The following is a 23777-nucleotide window of genomic DNA, read 5'->3' as shown; positions in this document are numbered from 1 at the left end:
GGCTGCAGACTTGCCAGTTTTGGGGACGGGTGCTTTGTAATTAGCAGCTCAGTGCTGCTGCAGCACTGTTAATTCTTAGACCACTTAACGTATCAAATTATTCCTTCCTGTGCTATTTATAGGCGAAGGGCTAAGTAACAGCGATGGCTTTAATATTAAATTCTCTAAAACTAATAGGAACCTCTTATTTAATTGTTCTAGCACTCTACATCTGGGGAATACGGTGCCACTGGAAGGCTAATAGACAGAGGTCTCATGGTGTGTTGGCAATAGGATGCCGCTAAATTTCCTGGTTAGGTTGTTTACGAGTTAAGACTATCGTAACTGTCTGTCTGTTCCTTGGAGGCTTAGTTGGATTAAACCCCTGTATATTGGTAATGCTAGCGGAGCTGAATTGGTGCTGGAGATCTGCTGGGAGAACTTAACAAACGGCTGAAGGTAGCCAGGACTCTGCTGGATTCGTCGTCTCCGGGCCCTGCGGAGGTGTTTGCAGCGGGCAGGATCTCCCAGCCCTGGCAGGGTGCTGGGAGGGACCTGAGCACCCATCGCTGCTTCCTGCAGGATGTCGCTGCTCCCGGAGGCTCCGGTGCATCTCCCGTGTGCAGGGGTCCTGCAGGCTCTGCTGGGTGCTCCGTACCGCTCCGAACGTCTGGCAGAGCCGTTCGTTCCATGGTGGTTTCCCTGGGCATACACTGATTTATGGCTGTGTTGGTTGAGGTGTGCGCTCCCGGGGCAGGGCAGGGGCTGGCGGTGGCTGCCCTTGGTGGGACGGGGTCCGGCTGCTCCAGAGCCCTGGGTGTCGGCAGGAGAAGGCAGTGCCTTGCAGTGAGACCACGATAAACTCGCAAACAGCCCCTCTGCAATCCTGCGGCGCTGATGGACTAATGAACCAGGAAAAGTGCTGAGTGTGACAGAAAGCGCTAAATCTCAAAGCAGAGGAAGACCCACTCCTTCCTCAGGAAAGCCTGGCCGCCGTGCTGGGTGCTGATACTGCTGCGGGCGTGCAGGGCTGCTGTGAGCTGCCTGGCCCCTCTTCCTGACCCCAGCTCTGGTGGCTGTCTCTCCCGGCATGGGGCTTGGAGTACGGCGCAATCCCCTGCACCAGGGGATGCTGGAGGAAGGTCCTTTCCCCAGATGGTGGAAGCGTGTTGGGGTCAGGAGCAAGACGGGTCAGGTCTGTCCCCTTCCTGTGTCAGTAGCTGACGTGGACCGCACTCAGGCCTCTTCTGAATCGGTTCCCGAGCTGCAGATTACCCTGCTGCCTCTTCTAGTACATATCATCACGGTGAATTAATTTTCCATGAGAGAGTCAGCTGTTTCTTGATTAGAAGTGCTCCAAAAGTACCAACAGAGAAATAATTACAGGAAGCTTTCAGTGCTCATTGATATAATTGGACCTCCCCATTTGAAGTTTTTGCATCCACCATGGGTTTGGGTGAGTGCTTGCCCTCCCTCCCTGTTGCTCGTGAGCTGGGAGGCTGGGGTGCAGCATCCTGGGGGGGTGCACCCGTGTGCCTCTGCTCCAGCCAGTGGCAAGCTGTAGGTCTGATACTGTGACTTCCACGTGTTTAAATCACAGCGGGGTTGCCTTGTCCTTTGATGAACTAATGAGAGTAATCTTAAGGCAGTCATTTGGGCAAATGGATTCGTAAATTTTTCTTGTTTTCTGCATCAGTAGTGAGGGTCTGTTGGAAATTTGTAGGAAAACAGGCATCTCCCCTCCTGCTGACAGCAGCTAAAATCCCTCTCCCGTCCTTGTCCTGCTGCTCAGCGGCTGTAGCCGGGCTGTTACTGCTCTGTGTCTGTGGTCTGAAGTGCTCCGCGCTCAGATGGAGTAAAGGCGGAATGCCAGTGTGATTTTCTTAGATCATCCTATGTGATTGGATTAGCAATATCTCACGGCACGGAGAGCTGCTTTCTGGCTGAACCTTGGTTCAGGCTGAGCGTGCCGTGAGCGTGTGTGTGCGTGTGTGTGCATGTGTGTGTGTGTTCGTGTTCCTCCCTGGCAGGGGCAGGTGGTGGGGATGCTCGGAATCTCCTTCCCCTGCTGGCTGTGGCTCCAGCACGATGGCACTGGGAAGTGCTGCTTCTCCAGTACAGGAGCCCTGGGTTCTCTGTGGTCAGCCAGCTCAGGCTTTATAAATTCAAAACATAACCCGTTTGCTCATCAGAAGTGAAGTAAACTGAAGAGTGAGGTTTGAGTTCGGTACAGTGATTTCCCAAATGTTGGTCCAGACCCAGCCCTGGCTGCAGGAGTTCCGTGGAGCTAATTTAGGCACCGTGTGGGTAGGGGGAGTGAAATGTTTTAAATAATGTGTTTTAAATCCGATTTTCTGACCCGAATGAATTGCATGTTCTGGGTAAGCGTGGGGTTTGTGAAGCTTATCTCACAGTGGTGGGTCGTTCCGGGGGCAGGAGAAGAGGCTCTCCTCCCTGGGCTGGGGTGGGTGTGAGTGTGGGGGTTCTTGGGGTCGGGTGGATGCCGTGTTGATGGCACAGCTTGTCCATGGCCAGGTATCCCCTTAATCATCTGAGTAAAGGGGCTAATACGTGGAAAGGCAACTGCTGCTTTAAACAAAGCTGGTGTTGTTTGTGTTCGCGCTCCCCTGGGGTGGTGGCTGCTGTGACAGTCTGCTCAGGGTTCCCGCTGCAGCCCCGTGCGCGTCCGACCCAGCGAGCCGTGTCATGTGGCAGCGGCGAGGCCCGGCTCCGTCCGCCCAACAAGCGAGCAGGGAACAAACGGCGCTTTCACTGCGCCCGACAAACCTCCCTCTTCCTTGCATTAAGCAGGGATTGGATGCCGATTTGTGTTTCTGCTGTTCTTTCATGCTTCACCAAACCTAGCTACGCTTTATCCAGCGAGCAGAAGGCATAACAAAGTAGAAATCTCAATTACTTGTTCAGCATCGGTGAGTTACGCCTTGCTGCTGACTCAAACTCCAGGCAAGCTGGAAGGTGCAAGCTTGGTGCCCCCCTTCCCTTACCAACAGCCTGGTCCTGAGAAACACTTTGGCTCGAGTGGCTTCAGCTACCCTTTGCTCTGTGCAGAGGGACGGGGAGCTGTGCCCCCGCTCTTGGTTAGCCTTTTGGGTTTTTAGAGGGGGAGCTGGACAGTCTCTGCCCCTCGCTGTTCGCTGACAGCCAAGGTGAGCCTGTGCGGTGCTGCTCTCCCTGACGAGTTGATGCTCGGCTTCGGAGAATGCTGTTCCATCGCTGGATGTGGTGGTGTGTGCTGCCTCCGGGCAAAGCCTCGCAGTGCTGCTGGCTGCAGCTTGGGGTGGGGGCTGTCATCGGGGCAGGATGTTATAAATGTGTCCTTCAGAGCCGTATGCCCCAAGCATAATATGTCACCTTTGCAATGGAGGCAGAGCTGTGACGTGGGCTGATGAGCTCAAGGAGAAGATGTCTTGTCATGGTCATCTGGGAGACCTGCACAGGTAGGTTGGGCCGGAGCTGCCCTGCGCGTCCTGCTCTCGACCCCAAGGCCGTGCCGGCTGGACTGCATCGCTTGCTTATTTACCACTAACCCCTAAGCAGCCCATTTCCACAAACCTTTCTCCCCCCTCCCAGGAGCTCCCATTTCCGTAAGTCCTGGCTGGCTGCGGGGAGGGATGCTGGGGCCGAAGCACTGGTGCTGGGAGGTGGTGCGGTTCCACGCTGAGCTCCGAGCAGGAGTGGAGTCCGAGTGCAAGCGTACAGAGGTTTTAGGGCTGGGTGCCAGGCTTTGCATGGGGAATTTCAGCTCCATTTGCTTCTGGCCTGTGGTGCCACATCGAAATGCCAGCTTCTCCTTGAGCCTTATCCTGGGGATCTGCCAGAGCGAATTCCCCGTCCTGCCGAGCAGGAGCAGCCCTCGCTGTCTCTCACTGTCATTGCAGCGGGAGTGTCTCGCCAAGACACTGCACCGGAGCATGTGTTTATTCTGTAGGTGTTACTAACCGATGCAGTGGTTGCTCTGGGTTGCAGAGCTGGCCCCAGGAGAGGTGAGTGAGCTAAGAGACACACCAGAAGGCTGTGCTGCCATTCAGCGTGACCTGGACTGGCTGGAACGTTGGGCAGAGAGGAACCTGATGAGGTTCAACAAAGGCAAATGCAGGGTCCTGCACCTGGGGAGGAACAACCCCATGCACCAGTACAGGCTTGGGGCGGACCTGCTGGAGAGCAGCTCTGCGGAGAGGGACCTGAGTGTCCTGGTGGACGACAGGTTAACCATGAGCCAGCAGTGTGCCCTGGCTGCCAAGAAAGCCAATGGGATCCTGGGGTGCATCAAGAAGAGTGTGGCCAGCAGGTCGAGGGAGGTTCTCCTTCCCCTCTACACTGCCCTAGTGAGGCCCCATCTGGAGTACTCTGTCCAGTTCTGGGCTCCCCAGTTCAAGAAAGATGAAGAGCTACTGGAGAGAGTCCAGCGGAGGGCTACGAAGATGATGAGGGGACTGGAACATCTCTCCTATGAGGAAAGGCTGAGGGAGCTGGGCTTGTTCAGCCTGAAGAAGAGAAGGCTGCGAGGGGACCATTAGGTGCTTATAAATATCTGCAGGGTGGGTGTCAGGAAGATGGGGCCAAGCTCTTTTCAGTGGTGCCCAGTGACAGGACAAGGGGCAGTGGGCACAAACTGAAGCACAGGAAGTTTCAGCTGAACATGAGGGAGAACCTCTTCATTCTGAGGGTGACGGAGCACTGGAACAGGCTGCCCAGGGAGGTTGTGGAGTCTCCTCCTCTGGAGATATTCAAGACCCGCCTGGACAAGGTCCTGTGCTGCCTGCTCTGGATGACCCTGCTTCGGCAGGGGGGTTGGACTGGATGATCCCCAGAGGTCCCTTCCAACCCCGACCATTCTGTGATTCTGTGAAGAGGGCTGGCGTGCAGCTTTGGCTGAGGCTGCTCCTGCTTGTTGCTGGTGTAACCACTGGCGTAAGGTGGCGGCATTGGCCGCACCGCAAAGGGTGCGTGTATGGGAAGGGAGAGGCTGGAAACAAGCATTTAAAAATGCATTTCAAGCCGTTTAGTTGCCAAGCACTTAATGCAGCCGACCCCCTTCTTGCTGAAAACCTGGTGATTGCCCATGGCTGGGGGACCGGCTGGGCATGGGCAGTGCCTGGGCACGGCAGGGGGGCTCTGGGCATCCGTGGGACTCCGTCGCCCTTTGAAATATTTACTTAGCTGTGTGAAAACAAAATACGATTGGGATTGGGAAATGCATCTGGGCGGCCTTTCTGGAGGCTGACTCAACCTGTGGGTTAAAAGAAGAAGGGAGGGCAGGGAGACTGGGGCAGGGCATCAGCGTCTGTGCCGGTGGGCGGTGTTTGGGGGGACCCTTGCTCCCCGACAGCGGTGCCACCCTTGGGGTGCCCGATCTAATCTGCACTCCCGGTGACTCCAGCAATGACTATATTGTCCTGGCACTGGCAGCCGCTGGTTTCAGGCTATTACAGCGTGTGATACGCCTGCTGTAGAAACGACCTGTCTGTTACGGATGTTTCCTGGTGACATTTTATCGGTTACTGCCCTCCCCTGTGTGGGGTCTCTGTTGTTTCCTTGGCCTGGTGCCCTTTTCATCCCTCCTGGAGTGTCTTTTGACTTGTTTTTTTTAATCACCAGTGCAGAATTGGCCTTCTAGATCTCCCTTCCTCCCCATATTATCAAATCAAGAGGTTTTTTTTGCTTCGTTCATAAGCCTGAAACGTCACTGCAGGGGGGCCGTGGCTGGCACTGCGATGCTGGCGATGGGTGCTGTGGCGTGTGCGGTGGCCGTCCCGCCATCCCCGTGGGTGGCTGCCCTGCCGTCCCTGCAGGCACTGCTGGTGATGCAGGGCTGTGCTTGCTGCTGTTTGCTTTGGGCCCGTCCCTGCCAGCGCTGGGTGTCAGCTTAAGCTGAAACCTAAGCAGGCTCAGCCTACGCAGTGCCAGGGCACGGGGTCAGCAGGAAAGGAGGAGAGGAAGGAGTCAGGCTGGCCCCAGGGACCCGGGGGGCTTGCGCTGCAAAATGCTGCCTGCTCTGGGACGTATGGATTGCTGACGTGCTCCGAGACTGGCAGTGGGATGTTTTTTGTGGTGCCCTTTGGGGCACCTCTGCCAAGCAAGCCTCAGCCCTTGGTGCTGCAGTCTAAGAACAAATGCCCTTCTCCAGGTGTGCAGCTTAGTTTGATGATAAAAGGATATTTCCTAATTAGGCAGCAAAAGGTACTGTTGTTTAAGCTGCAATGCTGTGTTACAGTCTGCACTGTCAGGTCTAGCTGGGTACGTTCCCCTTACTAACCAGCTGGGTTTCCAAAGATGCCTTATGCCTCTGCTTCCCAACTCTGTGCTCTTCCCAGCTCCCGTTGGGCAACCGAGGCATGTGTGACCCGGGGATCCTCCTGACAGGACAGGAGGGAGCTGAAACCAGGCAGAAGGCTGGGAATGGTTCCCAAAAAACTCTGATTTCTCTTTCGTACAAAAGCTGATGCTCATGGAAATATTCCTTTTTTTCTTTTCTTCTCCTTGCAGTGAACACCTACCTCTTCATGATGCAAGCCCAAGGCATCATGATTCGTGAAAACATGCGAACAATAGGAGCTCAGGTGTATGAGCAGGTGGTCCGCAGTGCCTATGCCAAGAGGAACAGCAGCGTGAATGACTCAGGTATTCCTTCAATAGCTGTCGTTTTGATCAAAGGTTCCACTTCCGCTGGAAGTGGAGTTGGTCTGAGCCCAAACCAGTCTCGCTTGAAGGCATTAATTTATGCTGGTAAATGCAGGGTGGGAACATTGATTAATTTGCTTTTCTTTTTTCAATACATATAAATGCATATTATATATAACATAAAAACACATATTATATATAGAATTACGGTATATATATACACATTATATATATAAAAATAATTTCTGTACATATATGTAAAATTCAAATATTTCTAACTGGGTGAAAATCTTGAAAGGTCTCAAATGATGGGATGTTGAGCTGAAAACCTTTTTGCTTTCCAGGGATTCAACTTGCTAGCCTCAACCAGTCTGAGGATAAGCACTTTCAAATTCAGTGCAAAGATCAGGTTTCATATCTGAAAAAGAACTTCCCAGGTGCACGTGTGCACAGAGCCCTGGCTCCGTGCACCTGAAGGAGCCTTTGCTCATAAGCTTCACTCTTCCCATGCAAGGCTGAACTGAGATAACTTGGCTGGACGTCTGCCACCAATAATATATGGAACTTTGGGCAGAATGCGGGGAGCGGAGTCCCAGGCTCCCACTCCCAGGCTGTTCGTCATCTCTAATACGGAGCTGATAACAGGGTTGCAAGTTTCGGTGTGAATACAGTCCAGCGAAGCAGGAGTGCACATGGCTGTCTGTCAGCCACGGTGAGGCATTGCCTTTGGGCCAGTGTGACACCGAGCACGCACCTTCCTTGCTGACCTGTCACCAGTGCCTCGGCTGGCATCAGGCTGCAGTGATACCGGGGAGCTTAGCTCAGCTCCTCCACTGCAAGGGTTCGTCAGCAGGGGCTGGTAGTTTTACAAGGCAAGGTGATTTCTGTAATAAAAAATATGAGCCGTGTCCTTGCTGCCCAGCCTACTGAGGAGTGGGTGGTGTAGCCACCAGTTCAGCTGGGTTCTGACTGGGGATGGGCACAGGAGGGGAGTTATCAACTTATGCAAGAGATTGGCACCCCGGGTCACCTCCTGTCCCCGCCGGAGCCACCCAGGACGGCCAGCCCAGGCTATTTTTAAGGCTGGAAACATCAAGTAAAGCAGACCAGGGTAAGGAAGTGGCTGATCCCCCGAGGGGAGGGACAGTAGACGCTCCACTGCTGCCGCTTGCTGTTCTGGCCTTCCCAAAATCGACTGTGTGCTCCTGCTCTCTGCAGCAGACAGGGATGTGGTTACCACGTTAGCATTGGTGGTACCGGTACTGCTGCTACTGAAACGACTGGCTTTGCTCGGCCCTCATATCCATCCCAGCTCAGCAGCCATGGGCTGAGACCCCTCCTGTGCTGAGAGCTCCGGCCGCCAGGACGGTTTTAACGTACACAAGCACTGTGCACCGTCCTTGGGCGACCTTCCCTGGCAGCCAGGTCAAAACAGGAGCATGACGGGTGGCGGGGACATCTGGAAGGCACGTGGCACTGTGGCCACAAGGAGTATATTAACATCAGGATCAGTATCTTCCCTCCCTGACTCACTTTTCAGGTGCCTCGGTGGGCTGTGGGCAGGGGGCACTGCCTGGTTAGAGCATCCTGCGCACGCTGCTGCGGGCAGAGTGGTGGCTGGGAGAGCACACCTGCCTGGTGTGGCTGCAGGGAGGAACCCAGCAAAGGCCTTGGCTGTCCCAGTCATGACTCAGAGGTTCTGGGAGCAGCTCCCAGGCTGTCCTACCCTGCAGGCAGCAGCAGCGGTCACATCCCTGCACATCCCTGCATCCCTTGCCCTCTTCCTGGGAGAGGTGTTTGTAGCAGGGGCAGGGATGCTGCTGCTGGGGGTGAGCTGGCACAGGCCACAAGCCAGCATGGGCAGCAGAAGACCCTGCGGCCACTCTCTGGTTGTCCCTGTTCCAGCTGCATGGGAGCACTGGGAAGTAGGAGGCTGCCGATGCTTTCTCAGCTGCAGCCTCTCTTGCACGTCACGCGTGCCCCAGCAAGGGGCTGAGGGCCGAGCAGTTCTATGTGCAGTGCTGCCTTGTGTGTGCGTCCTCCTGGGAGCTGAGGCTTTCATTTCTAGGCAGATTCCTTAAAAATGCGATATCCCACCCTGAAAGGCAAGGTGACCAAGCACAGCATGGGCTGCTGCAAGCACAGTGTGCTTGTCCCCATCCATCTGCATTTATTCTTTGCCCTTAGCTTTTTTCCTCTTGTATTAAAATAACAAAGTAATTTAGAACTTTTTCCAGCATTTGCTAATAGATGCAATAATAGGTTTCCTGTTTGGTGGATCGAGAGGGGCCCCTTCTGTGCTTCCTCGAGCAGAAAAGGCAACCCTTTGTGGAAAAAGGGGAGTTGAGCTTCACCGTGCATTGTCAGCTGGGCGAAGTATTGAGAGGGCACTCTGGTGGTAGGAGTTTAATGGGAATCTGGTTATTAAAATTTAGAGCAGTATCAAGCATCCAAAATAATGTCTCTCATACTTGAAAAGCCCTTAGGTTCTGTTTACAAGTCCACCTTGGGTCTGAGATAGTTTGGGTACTACTTATTTGAGCGGGTAAACAGTATTAATGGCATGATGGTAGGTGCTAGCACAGTAAAGCAAGCTGAAACATGAGGCCAGCAATGACTTGTCCCAGTTGATTTAAATAGGAGACTTTGACCTTGTAGGTAAAGGCAACCCTCCCTGCTTTGCTTTGAAAGATTAAATTGTTGCTAGATTATTTTTTCTTGATGTATCATTAATGTGGTTATTAGGTGTAGCCTTTCTGCTATGGAGAATATACTGTGCTTATGTAATTACTTAAATGTTCCTATTCTTAAATATGGCTTAGATTCTTAACTCTTAATCTTAGCTGATTCATTCACTTCACTGTAATTCTGGATTTATTAAATTGCTCTCTGGATAAAATGTGTGAAACCTTTTTGCTGTCAATATGTTCTTGAAACTAAATGTATGCTTAATTTGAAAGGTTGTAGCTGCTGGTTTAAAAAAAAGAAAATATCTGAATTTCACACTGGGTTCAGTAAAATAACTTAAAATCTGGGTACCTACAGTAAATAACTGTTTGCTGATGGAACGCATGTAACCTTTGTGCCCCAAGGTTTTGTGAAGCTGCTTGGGCAGCTCTCGGGGAGTGGCGGGTGGGACACTAGCCATTCTTTTGTCCCTGCGTGCCTCAACACCAGCTGGTTTATACTGTGCTCGTGAGAAATCAGGGCTGCTCTTGCTTTGGATCAGCACGGTGCATGTCAGCCCCATGGCATGCTTCTGCAGCTAGCTGCTGCAGGAATGCCCGTGCGTGGTCATATCATTGGAAAGGATGAGACCTTCCTGTCCTGATTGGTCCAGGGGCTGCCTGTGGATGGGACCGGGTGGTTCAGCCGTAAATGGCCGCTTTCCAGGAACTCTGTGGGCTGCAAGGTTGATGCTGGTGCCCTGGGTGCTGTGGGACCAAAAGGCCAACCCACCACTAACTGTCTGGCGGTCGGAGAAAGTGGAGAGGCAGCATCCTCCTTTAGCAGCTGATGCCTTACTACAGGCAGGGAACTTTTTCTACTGCCTAAAAGAAAGGTAATGCTTGGCTGAAGATGACTTATGCAAAGCTGGTGACTTTCCTGTAGAAAGCAGAAGTTCATGGTTATATAAAAACCTTCTTAAAACATCTACAGGTGTAACAGGCTGGAGGGATTTTGCCCAGGAGGTAAAAGGATGCAGGGGAAGGAGGGGGGCTGGAGAAATGTGCCATGCTGGGCACTGCCGTGACTGCTGGGGCATGGAGGCTCCTCTACTCTTGCACGATGCAAACTGTAGGAAAGGCTGTGTGTAACGTGATAGCTTTTGTTGATCCTTTGAGGAGGATGTGAGGCAGGATTTCCCGGCTGTGCTGACAGTCCTTGCTGCCATTGAGACCTGCATGGGGTCTTCCTTCTCTGAGCCGGGTAGGAAGGGACCTGCTGGAGGACCACGTCTCCTCTCGCTGTGCCGTGGTCCTTCAGGGACAAGGTGCTGAGCAGTTTTTCTTTCAAAGCATGATGTGCTCCTTTGGTTTGAGCTGTTTGTGATGCATAAAGCTTCCTTTGGCCAGAAAACATGAAGGTTTCTTTGATATGGCGTAGTCTAAGGCAGCCAGGGCTTCTGCAGCTGCCTGCCCCGGGATGGGGATGAGCACCCACCTGGGCTGCAAGTGCAGAGCTCACGCCGCATGGGGACACCTCCATGCCGTTGGGGACATCCTCAGCCATGGGTGGCTTTGGACTCTGCTCACGGTGGCATGGGGAGGTGGCTGGAAACAACAAAGACCTGCAGCTCAAGTGTAAACTTTTCTCTTTTTTTGTTCTCTCTATTCCCCAGATTATCCTCTTGATCTGAACCACAACGACACCTTTCTGCAAGCCACAACATTTCTTCCTGAAGACTTCACCTACTTCCCCAACCACACCTGTCCTGAGAGGCTCCCTTCTATGAGTGAGTAGCATCCCGACGACCCTGTGCCCCTCTCCTGCTCTCCATGGCTTTGGGGGGCACACCGTGGTGTTTCCTGGCTCACCAGCATTGCACCTTTCCCTGCTGGGCACCTGGGGAAGAAAGGGAGCACTGTTTGGAGCCCAGTCCCCTCCTGGGAAATCGCTGTTTACCCACTCACGTGAATTAATCCCTGCTGCATCAGGGGCACGTCTCCCTGCCGAAGCAGGAGCCCATCGCTTGGCAAATGCAAACAAAAGAGGGGTTGTGTGCTGGGAGCAGGTGAAAAGGCTCGGCTAGCCCTTTCCCAGGGCGACTGGCGGCGGGGTGGCTCCCTTGCCCCTCGGCAGTGCTGCTGGTCCCAGTCCCGAGGTGTGCTGGGAGCAGCTGCGCAGGGGCTGGTGTGGGAGACAGGCTGGACCCCCCGCCCCCACCAAGGGAACTGCAGCCAGGAGGAATGCTTCCACCAAAGTGATATTGCAGTGGAAAATTTGGCTTTGGTGGGTAAATGTTTCCTAAAAGGGGAAAACTGCTCTCTGCTCAGGTCTGGGGTTTTGTGTCTACTGGAAACCTGTACGGAGAAGTAGAGGGGTGCCCCAGCTGGTGTGGGTCTCTGATGGAGAGCTGCATCCAACAGCGGCCACAAAGGCTGAACAGAGCCAGGCTGCCAGGGAGATGGAGGTGTTACAAGTCATGCCAGCAGTGTTTCCTAACCATTCCTATTGGTGCTTGGGGAAAAGAAGAGGCTGCCTGCATTCAGTGCTGGTGGTGGAGGGCAGGGATGCAGCAGAGCGCTGCCCTGAGCAGGCACCGAGTCGACCCAGGACCACAGCGGTTCCTGACCCCCTCCTCTGCTTCTCCCCGGCTGTCTCCGCAGAGGGCCCCATCGATGTAAATATGAGCGAGATCACGATGGAGGATATCCACCAGTTCTTCTCAAAAGACCCTTCCATCAAGCTGGGAGGCCACTGGAAGCCAAGTGACTGCCTGCCTCGCTGGAAGGTAACCGGGGAGCTGGGGAGCCCCGTGTCCCTGCTGAGTGTGGAAGGTCCTGGGCGGGCGGTTGGAAGACACTAATGGGAATGTCTCTGACGTGCTGAAGCCCCACGGTAATAGTTACAAGCATCTCTGAAGTGTGGGGCTGCAGTGCCTGGGGGGGAAATGCTGGTGCGTGAGTCAGCTCTGAGTTTCCGCAGGGACTGCTAAGGAGCAGGGCAGGGAGCTCGCCCACCTGCTTCCCCGCTGCCGAGCCTCCTGCTCCCCCCACCGCCCCGGCTGGGGTGGGATGCGGCCCAGAGAGGCACGGGGGCACTGCTGGGGACTGCCATCCCTGGAGGGAGGTGGCTTCGGGCAGCGTGGTAGCAGGGCCTGGCCCCACTCCCACTGTCCCCAGCGCTGGGCAGAGTTGGTGGGTGGGGGGCTGCCGGTCTCCCTCCCACTCAGAGTTACACTGGATTTCCCCAAAGCAGCAATACCCCAAAAAGTAAATAGGAAAGCTGTAATGTGGGGGTAGAAAAGCTGCTCCAGTCCTACACAGGAGAGCCAAGACACCATGTTTAGTCCCACAACACCAGCCAGTCCCGCTGCCAGCCCGGGGGTCAGTCGGTGGCAGGAGCCACTGGTGCGGTGCAGTAAGAGCCATGTCCTTTCCTCATCAGGTGGCGATCCTGATCCCATTCCGCAATCGATACGAGCATCTTCCCGTCCTCTTCAGACACCTTATTCCCATGCTGCAGCGGCAACGTTTACAGTTCGCCTTTTACGTTGTAGAACAAGTGAGTGAGCTGTGGGGCGGTCGGGGCGGCAGGCGCTGGGGCAGGGACGTGCTGCACTAGAGATGACGTCTGCTGGAGCTTCAGCCAAAGCTGCAAGCGTAGCTCTGCACTGTGTCCCGAGGCATTTACCTGCCAGATCACATCACTTAAAGATTTAGCGTTCGTGTTGCAATGTTTTGAGTTGTCCCATTCTGCCTAAAAGTGGCACATCTGAGATGTGTGCCCAGAAATGACTTTATCTAGCAAATAAAGCAGAGATTCGGGATTTTTTTTTTTTAAACTATAATGGAGTAGGTATTTTTAAAAATAAGACAACTTTGAACCAGGTATTTGCAGTTTAAATAACGCTGTGTTGTTTTTGTATGTCTTTGTAGTAGTTGTGGGGAGCGTTCCCTAGGCAGAGGAATGGCCTGACCAGAGTTACACATTGCATGTCTGGGCAGTGTCTGGAAGACTTTCGTGACAGTACAACATAAGCCTGTCATTAGATGTGTATGTGAACCTGTCACTTAAGCTATCTGGCTTCATCTGCCCAGTAAATATACCTCCATGTTTAGCTCTGTCTTAAAAATATTTATCAAAGTTGTTTGGGTTTTTTTATTCCAAGCGTCTGAGTAAGAAGACTTCAGCATCTTTATTTTTGCTCCTGCACAGCAAATTGAATATTGAAATCTTGGTGGATCTCACTAGTCTGTTTGTTCCAATACGTCATTTCCTTTTGCACAACCGATTTGGGAGCAGGTTGCCCTGTGCAGTTTTCTAGGCAAGACTGAGAATGCATGTGTGGAGCTCGAGCTGCACGGGACTCCACTTGAGAAGGAACTCTCTCTCCCCTAGGCTGGAAACCAACCCTTTAACCGTGCCATGCTCTTCAACGTTGGCTTTCGGGAAGCAATGAAGGACTTGGACTGGGACTGTCTCATCTTTCACGATGTGGATCACATACCAGAAAATGACCGTAACTATTATGGGTGTGGACAGATGCCGAGGCACTTTGCAGCCAAGCTGGATAAGTACATGTATCTGTAAGCACTGGTCTTCCTCCGCACTGCCGTAATAGATAAGGAGCCAGTTTTAGGTTATGTTTTTAAAAGGCAGAGGGTGACTCTGAGTTTGCTTCCCATGCTTTGTGCAGAGTAAACATGAGAGGGGAACAGAAGGAATAGCATCCTCACAGTTTGGGCTTTCCCCATTGCAAGCGGGAGAGCTGCAGCGCTGGCAGGCTCTGCCCTAACCCCTTCTCTCCCGCTTAGGCTCCCTTACAACGAATTCTTTGGTGGGGTGAGTGGCCTGACCGTCAAGCAGTTTCAGAAGATCAATGGTTTCCCTAACGCCTTCTGGGGCTGGGGTGGCGAAGACGATGACCTCTGGAACAGGTAACGGGCTCGGCTCAACCGGCATCCCTGAACTCTGCTTCTGGTGGTGGCTCTGCGAGCCAGACTTTGCGCGTGCGGTGTGGGGAAGCATGGTCACCGCTGCAGCCGGCACTGGGCTTGCTGCTCCTGCTTCACCTGCCTGCGGTGGCTCGGGGGGGCTGGGGGCCGCTCCAGCCTGTGCAGGCAGTAGGCTGGAGGCAGAGAAGCACTGGTTAGGAAATTACTGGCTTTGTGGGCAGGATCCCGCACTGCTGAGCTCAAACCGACCTCGGCTGAGCTGAAGCCTTGAGGTGCCGAGCACTGTGTGACTTGCTCAGAGCCCAGGCTGGAGTGGGGAGGTTTGCACAGCTTATCTGCTGGGTGGAAAGGCAAAGCTGCTTTAAGAGCTCCAAGCACGCTAACTCTGCAGCCCTGGCAAGCACTGATGGCACAGCAAATGCAGCAGTTAATTTTTGGGGTTTTTTTATATTTATTTTACTTCTTTCCTTTCCAACGCAGAGTACAGTACGCAGGCTACTCGGTGACTCGACCAGAAGGAGACACAGGGAAGTACAAATCAATTCCCCACCATCATCGAGGAGAAGTGCAGTTCCTAGGAAGGCAAGTGAATTTCAAAAAAATAGTAAATTTTTAAGGATCCCAAAGCCCTTCACAAAGTGTCTGTACTGTGTACGAGGCTCCCTGCAGCTGTTTGAGGGCAGTAACAGCCTTAACTTGTGAAGGAAACTTACTGCAGCAGATGACAGAGGCAGAGCACTGCCTGGATTCCTCCAGTATGTTTTATACCCTGCATCCCTACGACGAGGGGTCCTCACTTTGTGGCTGTACCTGCTTGGATGCCATCCAAAAGAGAGGCTTGTCAGCATGTCAGACTGAAGACATGTCCTATATCTTGAGGGGAGTGTTCCTAAAGGGGTGGATGATTATGTAAATATATTTTATATCTAGATTTACTTATTATATATAAACTTTATATTTATATTTTTTTATAATTTTATATATATTATATAAAATTTATTTATATATTTATACCATTTTATATAAAAATATTTATATAATATAAAGATACTTGGCTAATGCCAAATGTCAGAGAAGCTTCTGTGTTTCTAGAAGAGGCTGATGGAAGTGTTGAAGGAGGCATTGCTCAGCCTGCAGAAGGCGGAGAGTGGGGCAGCGTTCAGGGTTTCGAGTCAGAGGGAAGCACTTGCACTGATGGTGTGTGCAAACAGGGAAATGGCAGCAGCTCCAGCACAGTTCCACCACAGCGCTGAGATCATAGAATAGTAGAATGCTTTGGGTTGGAAGGCATCTTTAGAGATCACCTAGCCCAACCCCCCTGCAGTGAGCAGGGCCATGTTCAACTAGACCAGGCTGCTCAGAGCGCCGTCCAACCTGTCCTTGAATGTTGCCAGGGATGGGGCCCCCACTGCTTCTCTGGGCAATCTGTTCCAGTGTTTCACCACCCTTATCATAAAAAATTTCTTCCTTATATCTAGTCTATACCTACCCTCCCTTAGTTTAAAGCTGTTGCTCCTTGTCCTATCGCAACAAGCCCTGCTGAAAATATTTTCCCCGTCTTTCCTGTAGGCACCTACATGCACTGAAAGGCTGCTCTAAGGTCTCCCCACAGCCTTCTCTTCTCCAGACTGAACAGCCCCAACTCTCTCAGCCTTTCCTCATAGGAGAGGTGCTCCAGCCCTCAGATCATCTTTGTGGCCTCCTCTGGCCCCACTCCAATAGGTCCATGTCTGTCCTGTGCTGAGGGCTCCAGAGCTGGATGCAGGACTCCCAGGGACGTCTCACCAGAGCAGAGGGGCATAATCCCCTCCCTCGTTCTGCTGCCCACGCTGCTGGGGATGCAGCCCAGGGTTTGGTTGGACTTCTGGGCTGCCAGCGCACATTGGTGGCTCATGTCCAGCTTTTCATCCACCAGTACTCCCAAGTCCTTCTTGGCAGGGCTGCTGTCAATCCCCTCATCCCCCAGCCTGTGTTGATAGTGGGGGTTGCCCTGACCCAGGTGCAGGACCTTGCACTTTGCCTTGTTGAATAGCATCCTCTGCTTCTGGTGTGTCAGCTCATCCCTCTTTGTTCTTCTATTCCTGCCTCTTGGCCCCAGACCAGGCTGGGTGTACAGAGCCCCTGAATTCAGGGTTTTTCTCTTGTGAGATTTCGGACACCCATCAGGAGCAGTAGCTACCCTGGTGTGTGAGGAGCACAAGTACTGCGTGAACGCTTTGTCCTTTTTCACAAAGAACCTAAACTCTCCCTGGAGCTTTCCAGGAGGGCTCCGACCACTTTATGCCGGAGCCAGGCTTGTCTTGAGGAGTAGGAGGGTTGGTCGAATGTCTGCTTTTGCCAGGGGACCTGGATGGAATTTGAGTCTTCTGAAAACTATGCAGCAGAAAACTGGAGAAATACTGTTTTCACAAACAACTGCAGGAATTAAAACTCATAGGTGACGAGCTGCTGGACAGTGCAAGCTCTGCTCTGCAGAGGGGCACCTGGCCGCTGCTGGCAGAAGGGGCAGCAAGGAGGGTTTACGTTGCAGACACCATTTGAGCTAGCTGCTAGTCTCTTTTTACAGCAGACTCGTATTTGGTGGAGTTTCCATTTGAGGTTATGTCATCTTTAGCCCTAGTTTTCATTTCTCTGCCACGCAGAATGCAGTCAGCAAGAGATGCTGCTTTTATTTCAGTCTTGAAAAGAAGAAGTCGGTTTTGGCTTTAGTCAAACCCTCGAAGCGTGGAGGGCTGGGAGTGCAGTGGGATTGAGCTCTTGCTGCTAACGGTGCCCTGGGCTCCTGACCCCAGCCAGGAGCCCTAGTTCAGTGTCAGCAGGAGCTGTGGGGCAGTGCTGCGGGAGGGGGATCCGTGGTGAGGATGGGCAAGGCAGCGCTTTGCCCTGCTGAGGCCGATGCCCGTGCTGCTGAGCGCTCCTGCCTCTGGAGCCGGACGCCCAGCCTGGGTGAGGCTTAGCAATGGATATCCTTGGTGTCCCGCCTCTGGAAGCTCTGCTTCCCTCTGCTCTGCACGTACCCACAGGCAAGTCCTGACTGCTGCCGTCGGAGAGCCCTGCTGCCTCTCCCACCCAAGCAGGGAGCAGGGCACCCAACGCTCCTCACCAAGGAGAAGGAAAATGTTTGTCGAGGCGCTAAGTGCCCATGTCCTGATGCTGTGACCTCTTTGAAACCAGCTTTGGCCCTCTTTGCTCTCACGCAGCATCTTCCTCTTCCTCCCGACACATCCCTTCCCTGGTGCTGTTTCTGTCCCCGGGTCTCAGCCCCAGCTCCCACTCGCCCTGGTGCCGCCAGGTCCCCAGCACTGCGGTGCAGAAAGACAGCGTCCTGTCCTGCCGAGATGTTTCTGCTTGTTTTATTTTTTTTTCCCCTCCCACCCTTAGCCCTTGTATCTCATCATGCTGCCCCTAAATTTGGTGGAGGCTGATTTTGTGCACCAGCTGCAGTTTCCTTCCCCAAACCATCATTCTTCTTGTTTTACTTCCTCGTCTCCCATCCCTCAGACTAAAACCATTTAGTTCTGCTCTTGTTTTGTGGTTCAGCTTCTTAAAAATGGCAAGGACCGCATCACCCATCAGCTGCTTTTCTCCAGGGTGTTTTGACTGGTGAGGGCTTGATGGGACCCCCGAGCTCAGTCCCCTCCTGGGAATGGGACCCGCAGGCTTCGGGCAGGAGTTACAGGTGGTTTTCACAACGGAATGCTTGCTGGTGGCACAGAGAGCATTTTGCTTTTCATCAAGTGATGGACTGTAATTCTCTAAAATTTGGAATATTCACCAATATAGAAAAACGAGGTGGTTATCTTTATTAAGGGCTCAGAAATTGGTTGGTTTGTAGCTGCTGCTGGGACTGGCTGTTTTAAGGGTGTTTTAGTAGTGTTGGGAGGACTTTGCAGGGCTCTGTGGGGTATGTGGAATTGACTCTGACCTCTGATTCTCGTTGCACAGGTATGCCTTGCTGAGGAAGTCAAAAGAAAGGCAAGCCCTGGACGGCCTCAATAACTTGAACTACTTTCCAAACGTCACGTATGACGCCTTGTATAAGAACATCACTGTTAACCTGACACCGGAGCTGGCTCTGGTGACGGAATATTAAGAGGAGAAAATAACTTTGCTCCGCCCTTCACCAAGAAAGCACCATGCTAGACTTTCTTTTCCAAGGGTTATTGAGGACAAGCAACACTTTGTCTAATGAAGGATCACAGTATTTTGGAGAATAAGGCTGAAAGCGCACGCACAAATTGCCCTAGCTGTACCAATCCAGCCTGATACTTGTGCAGCGAGCTCAGCACTCTCTTTCTTTTTTCTGCCACTTGCTTTCTGGGTTTCAGAACATCGGTTCAACCTGCTGCTCTTGTCTCCACATTCCTCCTCCAGCAATCTCTGGCACTGGGACTTGCCTCGGACGCCCTTTCTCCTCCAGGGAGCGGCTCAGCTGAGGGACTCTGGCTTCTCGGCAGTGAAGGTCGGGAGCGATTCGGTCGGCAACTGCCCTGCTGGGAGATCAGAGGACTTCTGATACCATTCTTCTACGTCTGTGAGGTTTTTTAAATGACCTGCTTGGAGTATATACAACAGAATCGCTTCTTAAAGAAGTGTAAGTGTAAATACGCTGTGTAAATTGCCCCTTTTTATTTTTCTCCTATGGCTCAAATCCAAGCTAGAGGTTTACATAAGGTCACTCATTTTAGTCCTGAATTCTGTAAACACTTGTGTGTGCATCACTGTACTTGTGCACGGTGTTCCCTTTTAAGCCAGTGAGACTGCTTGCCTGATTTAAGTTGTGCATATGCAGAAATGTTTGTGCGACAGGGCTCTAACTTTCCAGTGTGGCGGATGAGAAACACAGCCGTGTCATCACGCACTCCAGACCACGAGGGTGGCTTTTTCCAGGGAGAGTGAGGAAATGGGGAATATTTATGGAAAAACTCCCCTTTCTGTCACTTCTGTAACATGATGTGCGAGTGAATCCAAAAGCCACAGGGAAGAAAATCCCTTGCCTGTTGCTCTCCATCCCACTGATGGCAAGCGTGAGCTTGGCAGATGGCTCAAGCGCTCGCCTCCACGCTGCTGCGGGACGTGCAGCCCTGGGCCGGCCGCTCCTGCCCACGTGCCGTCCTCAGGATGGGGCAGCCGGCCGCACCGCACCGAGCCCACCCCGCGCCGGCAGCGCCCTGACGTCACTGCTGTAGCGTGACGGTGCCGCTCGGGAGGTTGGCTGAGGTTGTGTTTGTTGTGTAAATCTGGGAGCACACTGGAGTGGTGTTAGAGCCCGGCAGGGCGCGTGGTTATCGCTGTCAGCACTGGCAGCACTTGCACAGGCACAGCTGGTGGGGCAGGTTGTCGCAGGTGAGTGGGAGAAATGAAGGACACATGAATCAAGCTCATGAAAAAATGACGACTGGGAACCAGAGAGCTTGGTCCGATGCCCCATCCGACCATCCAAACTGGAGTGTTCCCCCCCTTGTCCCGTCTGCCATCCCTTCCTTCCTCGTGGCCGCGGTGGGCGGGCCGGGCTCCGGGCTCTGCTCCCACTGACGCTCGGTCCAGTCCTTACACAGCACCGACACAGCCACTTTTACTGGACCTCTCTGACTTAGAAGTAAATACATTGGGGGTTGCCTTTTAATTTGTATTTATACAGAACAACGGTGGGTACTTAACCTCCAAAGTACTTTAATTTTCTTTTTATTGTGTTGTTTGCCTTTGGTTTCCTCAACTTCTCATGGTTTACATTATTTTCTTGGTTCCGTGGACGTATGATCCCCATGCACATCTGTTGTGGGAGTGACTGCCCAGGGCATTCCTAACCTGTATCCAGAAAATGTTAGTTTAGAGAACACGAGTTCTTGTTGTGTAGATCTTATCAGCCAGCATGAGAGGACAGCGAGCCTGCCCTTGAAAAGCGCTGGTAAGTTTGTAACTTAGGTTTAAAGTCTTTGAACTTACATGTGCTTTAAACTTGCTTCTTGAGGGGATTCAACCTGGTTATTTATAGGCAGAGGGTGAGGATTTGCTTTTCTGGCGCATATAGCAATAAAGACTTTTGCTTCTGAATCTCGATCTCTAATTCACGTGGACCCTTTTCAGATGCTGAACCCGTGTTGCCCTGCCCCTCTTCTCTTTCATCCTGAGACTGCTAGAAATCTGTCTTTGTTTAATGGTGCTTCAAACAGGAATGTATTTCAGCTAGTCCGAGTTCACTATCCCGGGAATCATGCATGTGTGTGTGAGTAGGTGTTAAACTACCTTAATCGGGATCCTCAGCCTTTGATGTGTACCTGACACCCATCGCACCTTGTGTTGAACAAAAAGCCGTTACCTCTGCTCAGAAATGCACTCTACGGTTGGCACAGAAGGGTCCATTCCCCCCAGCAGCATCCCTCTTCATAGTTCCTTTGTTCTAATCACGTTGAATTTTTTCTTTCCCTTTTTAAAATGTGGGATATCTGAAAATGTGCACTGTTAATCTTATCAGCTATGTCAAATACTGTATAGTAAGTGTAACTGTTAAAAACATACTGTCAAGCGCATGTGCTGTTATGGTGTAAAAATTCTCGTATTAAGGAGAACTTGTACATATTCTGGCAGCTGAAATTCGACAAGGCCACTCGTTCGCCCCTTCCATGTCAACACCATTGGTCAGCCCCGCTGGAGGGCAGGTCCTGTTTGATGCTGATTTCTTTTTTTTGTTTGTTTTTGTTTTAAATGAGCCATGAGGGGTTTATTTGCAAAACTATTTATTGACAGTTGTTATCTGTAAAGCTCTGCTTCTCTAAGGGAGATACCGTCTGAGCAACAGCCACGCGCTTAGGGTCGCTCGCCATCAGGAGTGGCTGTAAACTCTAGTAGCTTTCCATCACCATGGCTTTTGAGCTTACTGTTATGTTTTTAAGAGGTGCCAGGGGGACATTTTTGCACTGAAGACTAGTGTTTTAAAACACACACACTTCTCAGCAAAGCAATCCTTTGTGTCATTACATTTATTTACCCATGTGTTTGTACATTTTTGTATTTGTTAATTTATGAATGATTTTTTCAGTAAAAAATACATATTCAAGAACAAATATTGCACTACTTGCTTTTTTTATTGGAGGGTTGGGATGTGCTTTTCTTATAGGAGGGGAGATCTATAAGCCCAGAGGGGTAAGTGCGTATCAGAGTTTGAGTGGAGAAGGATGAGCCCTTGATGCTCAAAGCTAGTTAGAAATTTCTCATTAGGGTTGGCCAGAAGTAAATTGAGCGCAGGATGGGGATGTTCCCCAAGCTGTTACTGCTCTGTACAAGTAAAAGGCTGTTTTCCAAGCGTCTGCTTCAGTGTAGTACTGATGGAGGGGCCCGCTGCTCTGGGAGAGGTGAGTTCAGAAGGATATTTGGCTGAAGGTGTTGCAGGACTCGAAGATGCTGGCGGGGAGGGTTGATAATTAGATTTTTTGATCAACAAACCCAGGCAGACATACAAGGTTCCTTGCAGCAGCTTTAAAATATCTTTCTCCTGCTCTGCAGGGTACAGGCATGCTAGAATAAATAGCTGGCAGCCCTGGGTTGTTCCAGGCATTGCCTTTATTTAGCTCACTGTCTTCTGGGAAGCTTCCTCCCACCCACGGCATGGGCTGGGGCCTGCGGGGTGGCAGGGCTCCATTCGGCCACTGCCACCCGCCCTGGCACGATGGCCTCGCCTCCCCCTGCGTTTGCAGGAGTGAGGATGGGGACCCGTCTCTCTCCTGGCCGTGCTCTGGTGGGAGACCCTGACCCCAGTTTGGGTGGATCCCCGTGGCTCTGTGCCTCCACAGGTACCCTGACTGGGGGGGTTCATTGCCTGTGTCAGCCCTGCAGCAGCTGGGCTGGAGGGGGTGGATGCACATGTAGACATCTGGGGTTGCCCCTATGCAGGGAGAAATGAGAAGGCGAGTGAAGCCTCCAGCCCGCATCCCAGGTGTGGGGCGGGGGGACCCCTCACCAGGGTCAGCTGCAAAAGAGCTGGGAGCAAACCCCCTTTTGCGTGGGCTGTGCCAGGAGGGTGCCAAAGAGAGGAGCCCTGCGAGGGACCGGCATGGCAGTGAGCTCCAGCATGGCCACCGCTGCAAACCAGCGGCCGCAGAGCAGGCTTTCCTCTAGAGCAGCCCACGCCTGCGGGGGAGAGGCTCCCTGCTCAGCCCGCTGCGCTGCAAAACCCTCGAGCTTCGCTGCAAAGTGTGGAAAAAAACCCAACCACCAAAGCAGGGCGGTTTTTCCTGCTTGTTTCCTCCTTTCACCTCCGTGTGACACAGTAAACCTGCCGGGGATGGCCTGGGCTGGCAGCCGGAGCCGCACGCGTCACTGGGCACAGGCGGCTGTGGGGCATCTCTGCCCAGCCGGAGCAGCCCTGGGGTGCTGCCCCCGGGGATGCCCTTCATGGGAGCTGGTGGAAAGGCTGGGCAGGAGCTTGGGGCAGGGGGTTCTCTCCTGTTCACATGTGTTTTCACGGCAGTCCCCAGGCCCAGCGGGCTGGGAGGTGTGAGCATGGGCACCGACAAGGTCTGGGGAGAGGCAGAGGCACTGCAGCGACCGTGAGGTGGAGGTGCGAGGCTGATGATGCTTGGCTTCTACTCCTTCCCCTTTGGACCACCTGCTCCAGAAATCAGGCTTTTTCTGAACATCTGATAAATACCACAAAAACCATAATGATTTTCTTTCCCCCAAGGATTTGTGCAATGTAACATTTTCCTGCCAGAGACAGCTCTTTATAGGCACCAGACCAGGATGGCTGCACTCCTGTAACCAAAGACAGGGCTGGGAGAATGACGTGGCCCCTCTTGTCAGGCAGATAGGGATGAGTTACTCCACGTTGTTTGTGAGAGGGGCTGGTGAGCGCCGACAGTGTCCACCGCGGCAGGACGGGGCCGAGCTGTCTGCCCAGCGGCCGGTGGGATCCTGCATGTGGCATCAGCGTGTCCCCTGTTATTAGCCAGGCTGCTGCATGAGGTGATACTGCTGGTGAAACCTCCGTATGGCTTCAGAGGCTCCTCTAGCTCTAGGAAGCTGATTTTAGGTTAAATGTTTCTCGTGTTCTTCCCCTTCACAGTTACTAATTTCCTCCTGGGAGTGGGTGGGTTAGGAGGCAGTGCCATGAGTCACCAGCCGCACCAGAGCTTTGTGCCAACGTGCTGCGGCTCTGGAGTTGGCCTCGGTCCCCCTGCAGAGGGCAAGGTCCCATGGCCCCTTGAGCCCCAGGGTCTGCTGCTCAGGGTGGGCACCCCACGGGAAGGGCAGGGTGTCCCCAGGTATTTATTCTTCCCTTGGGTGAACAGTGTGACAATGTGGAGTGTTATTGAAGAAGATAGAAGAAGAGCTCTTCGTAGTTGAGGCGAGGTGAACAGAAATGGCAGGGTCACGGAGACTTAACTGCGGATCTCAGGCAGCTGCCCTTGGTAAATCCTGCTGGGAGGACTTCACAAAAACCCCTTTCCTCTGAAACCTTCTCCCAGATACACAGCCAAGGGCTGCCGGCAGCCCCGGCTCCTCTCCCACAATCAGTACCGATAGCTCAGCAGGCTG

The 23777-nt window shown here is 52.7% G+C and overlaps 1 protein-coding gene across 2 annotated transcripts in view; it reads left to right on the top strand.

Moving 5' to 3' along the window:
* Positions 1–21307, top strand: part of B4GALT5 (beta-1,4-galactosyltransferase 5) — a 41016-nt gene extending 19709 nt beyond the window's left edge. For both annotated transcript variants that reach the window (XM_075438838.1, XM_075438839.1), the window contains exons 2-9: positions 6487–6621; positions 10964–11077; positions 11952–12076; positions 12733–12849; positions 13687–13874; positions 14103–14225; positions 14724–14825; positions 18189–21307. In XM_075438838.1, coding sequence (XP_075294953.1) covers positions 6487–6621; positions 10964–11077; positions 11952–12076; positions 12733–12849; positions 13687–13874; positions 14103–14225; positions 14724–14825; positions 18189–18336 — 1052 coding nt within the window. In that variant the 3' untranslated portion in view covers positions 18337–21307. The remainder of the gene's footprint in view (positions 1–6486; positions 6622–10963; positions 11078–11951; positions 12077–12732; positions 12850–13686; positions 13875–14102; positions 14226–14723; positions 14826–18188) is intronic.
* The last annotated feature ends 2470 nt before the right edge of the window (positions 21308–23777 follow it).

This window comes from Opisthocomus hoazin, chromosome 18 (genome assembly GCF_030867145.1).
Source record: "Opisthocomus hoazin isolate bOpiHoa1 chromosome 18, bOpiHoa1.hap1, whole genome shotgun sequence".
In the NCBI taxonomy this organism is placed as follows: Eukaryota; Metazoa; Chordata; class Aves; order Opisthocomiformes; family Opisthocomidae; genus Opisthocomus; species Opisthocomus hoazin.
This window is presented reverse-complemented; position numbering and strand designations above follow the sequence as displayed.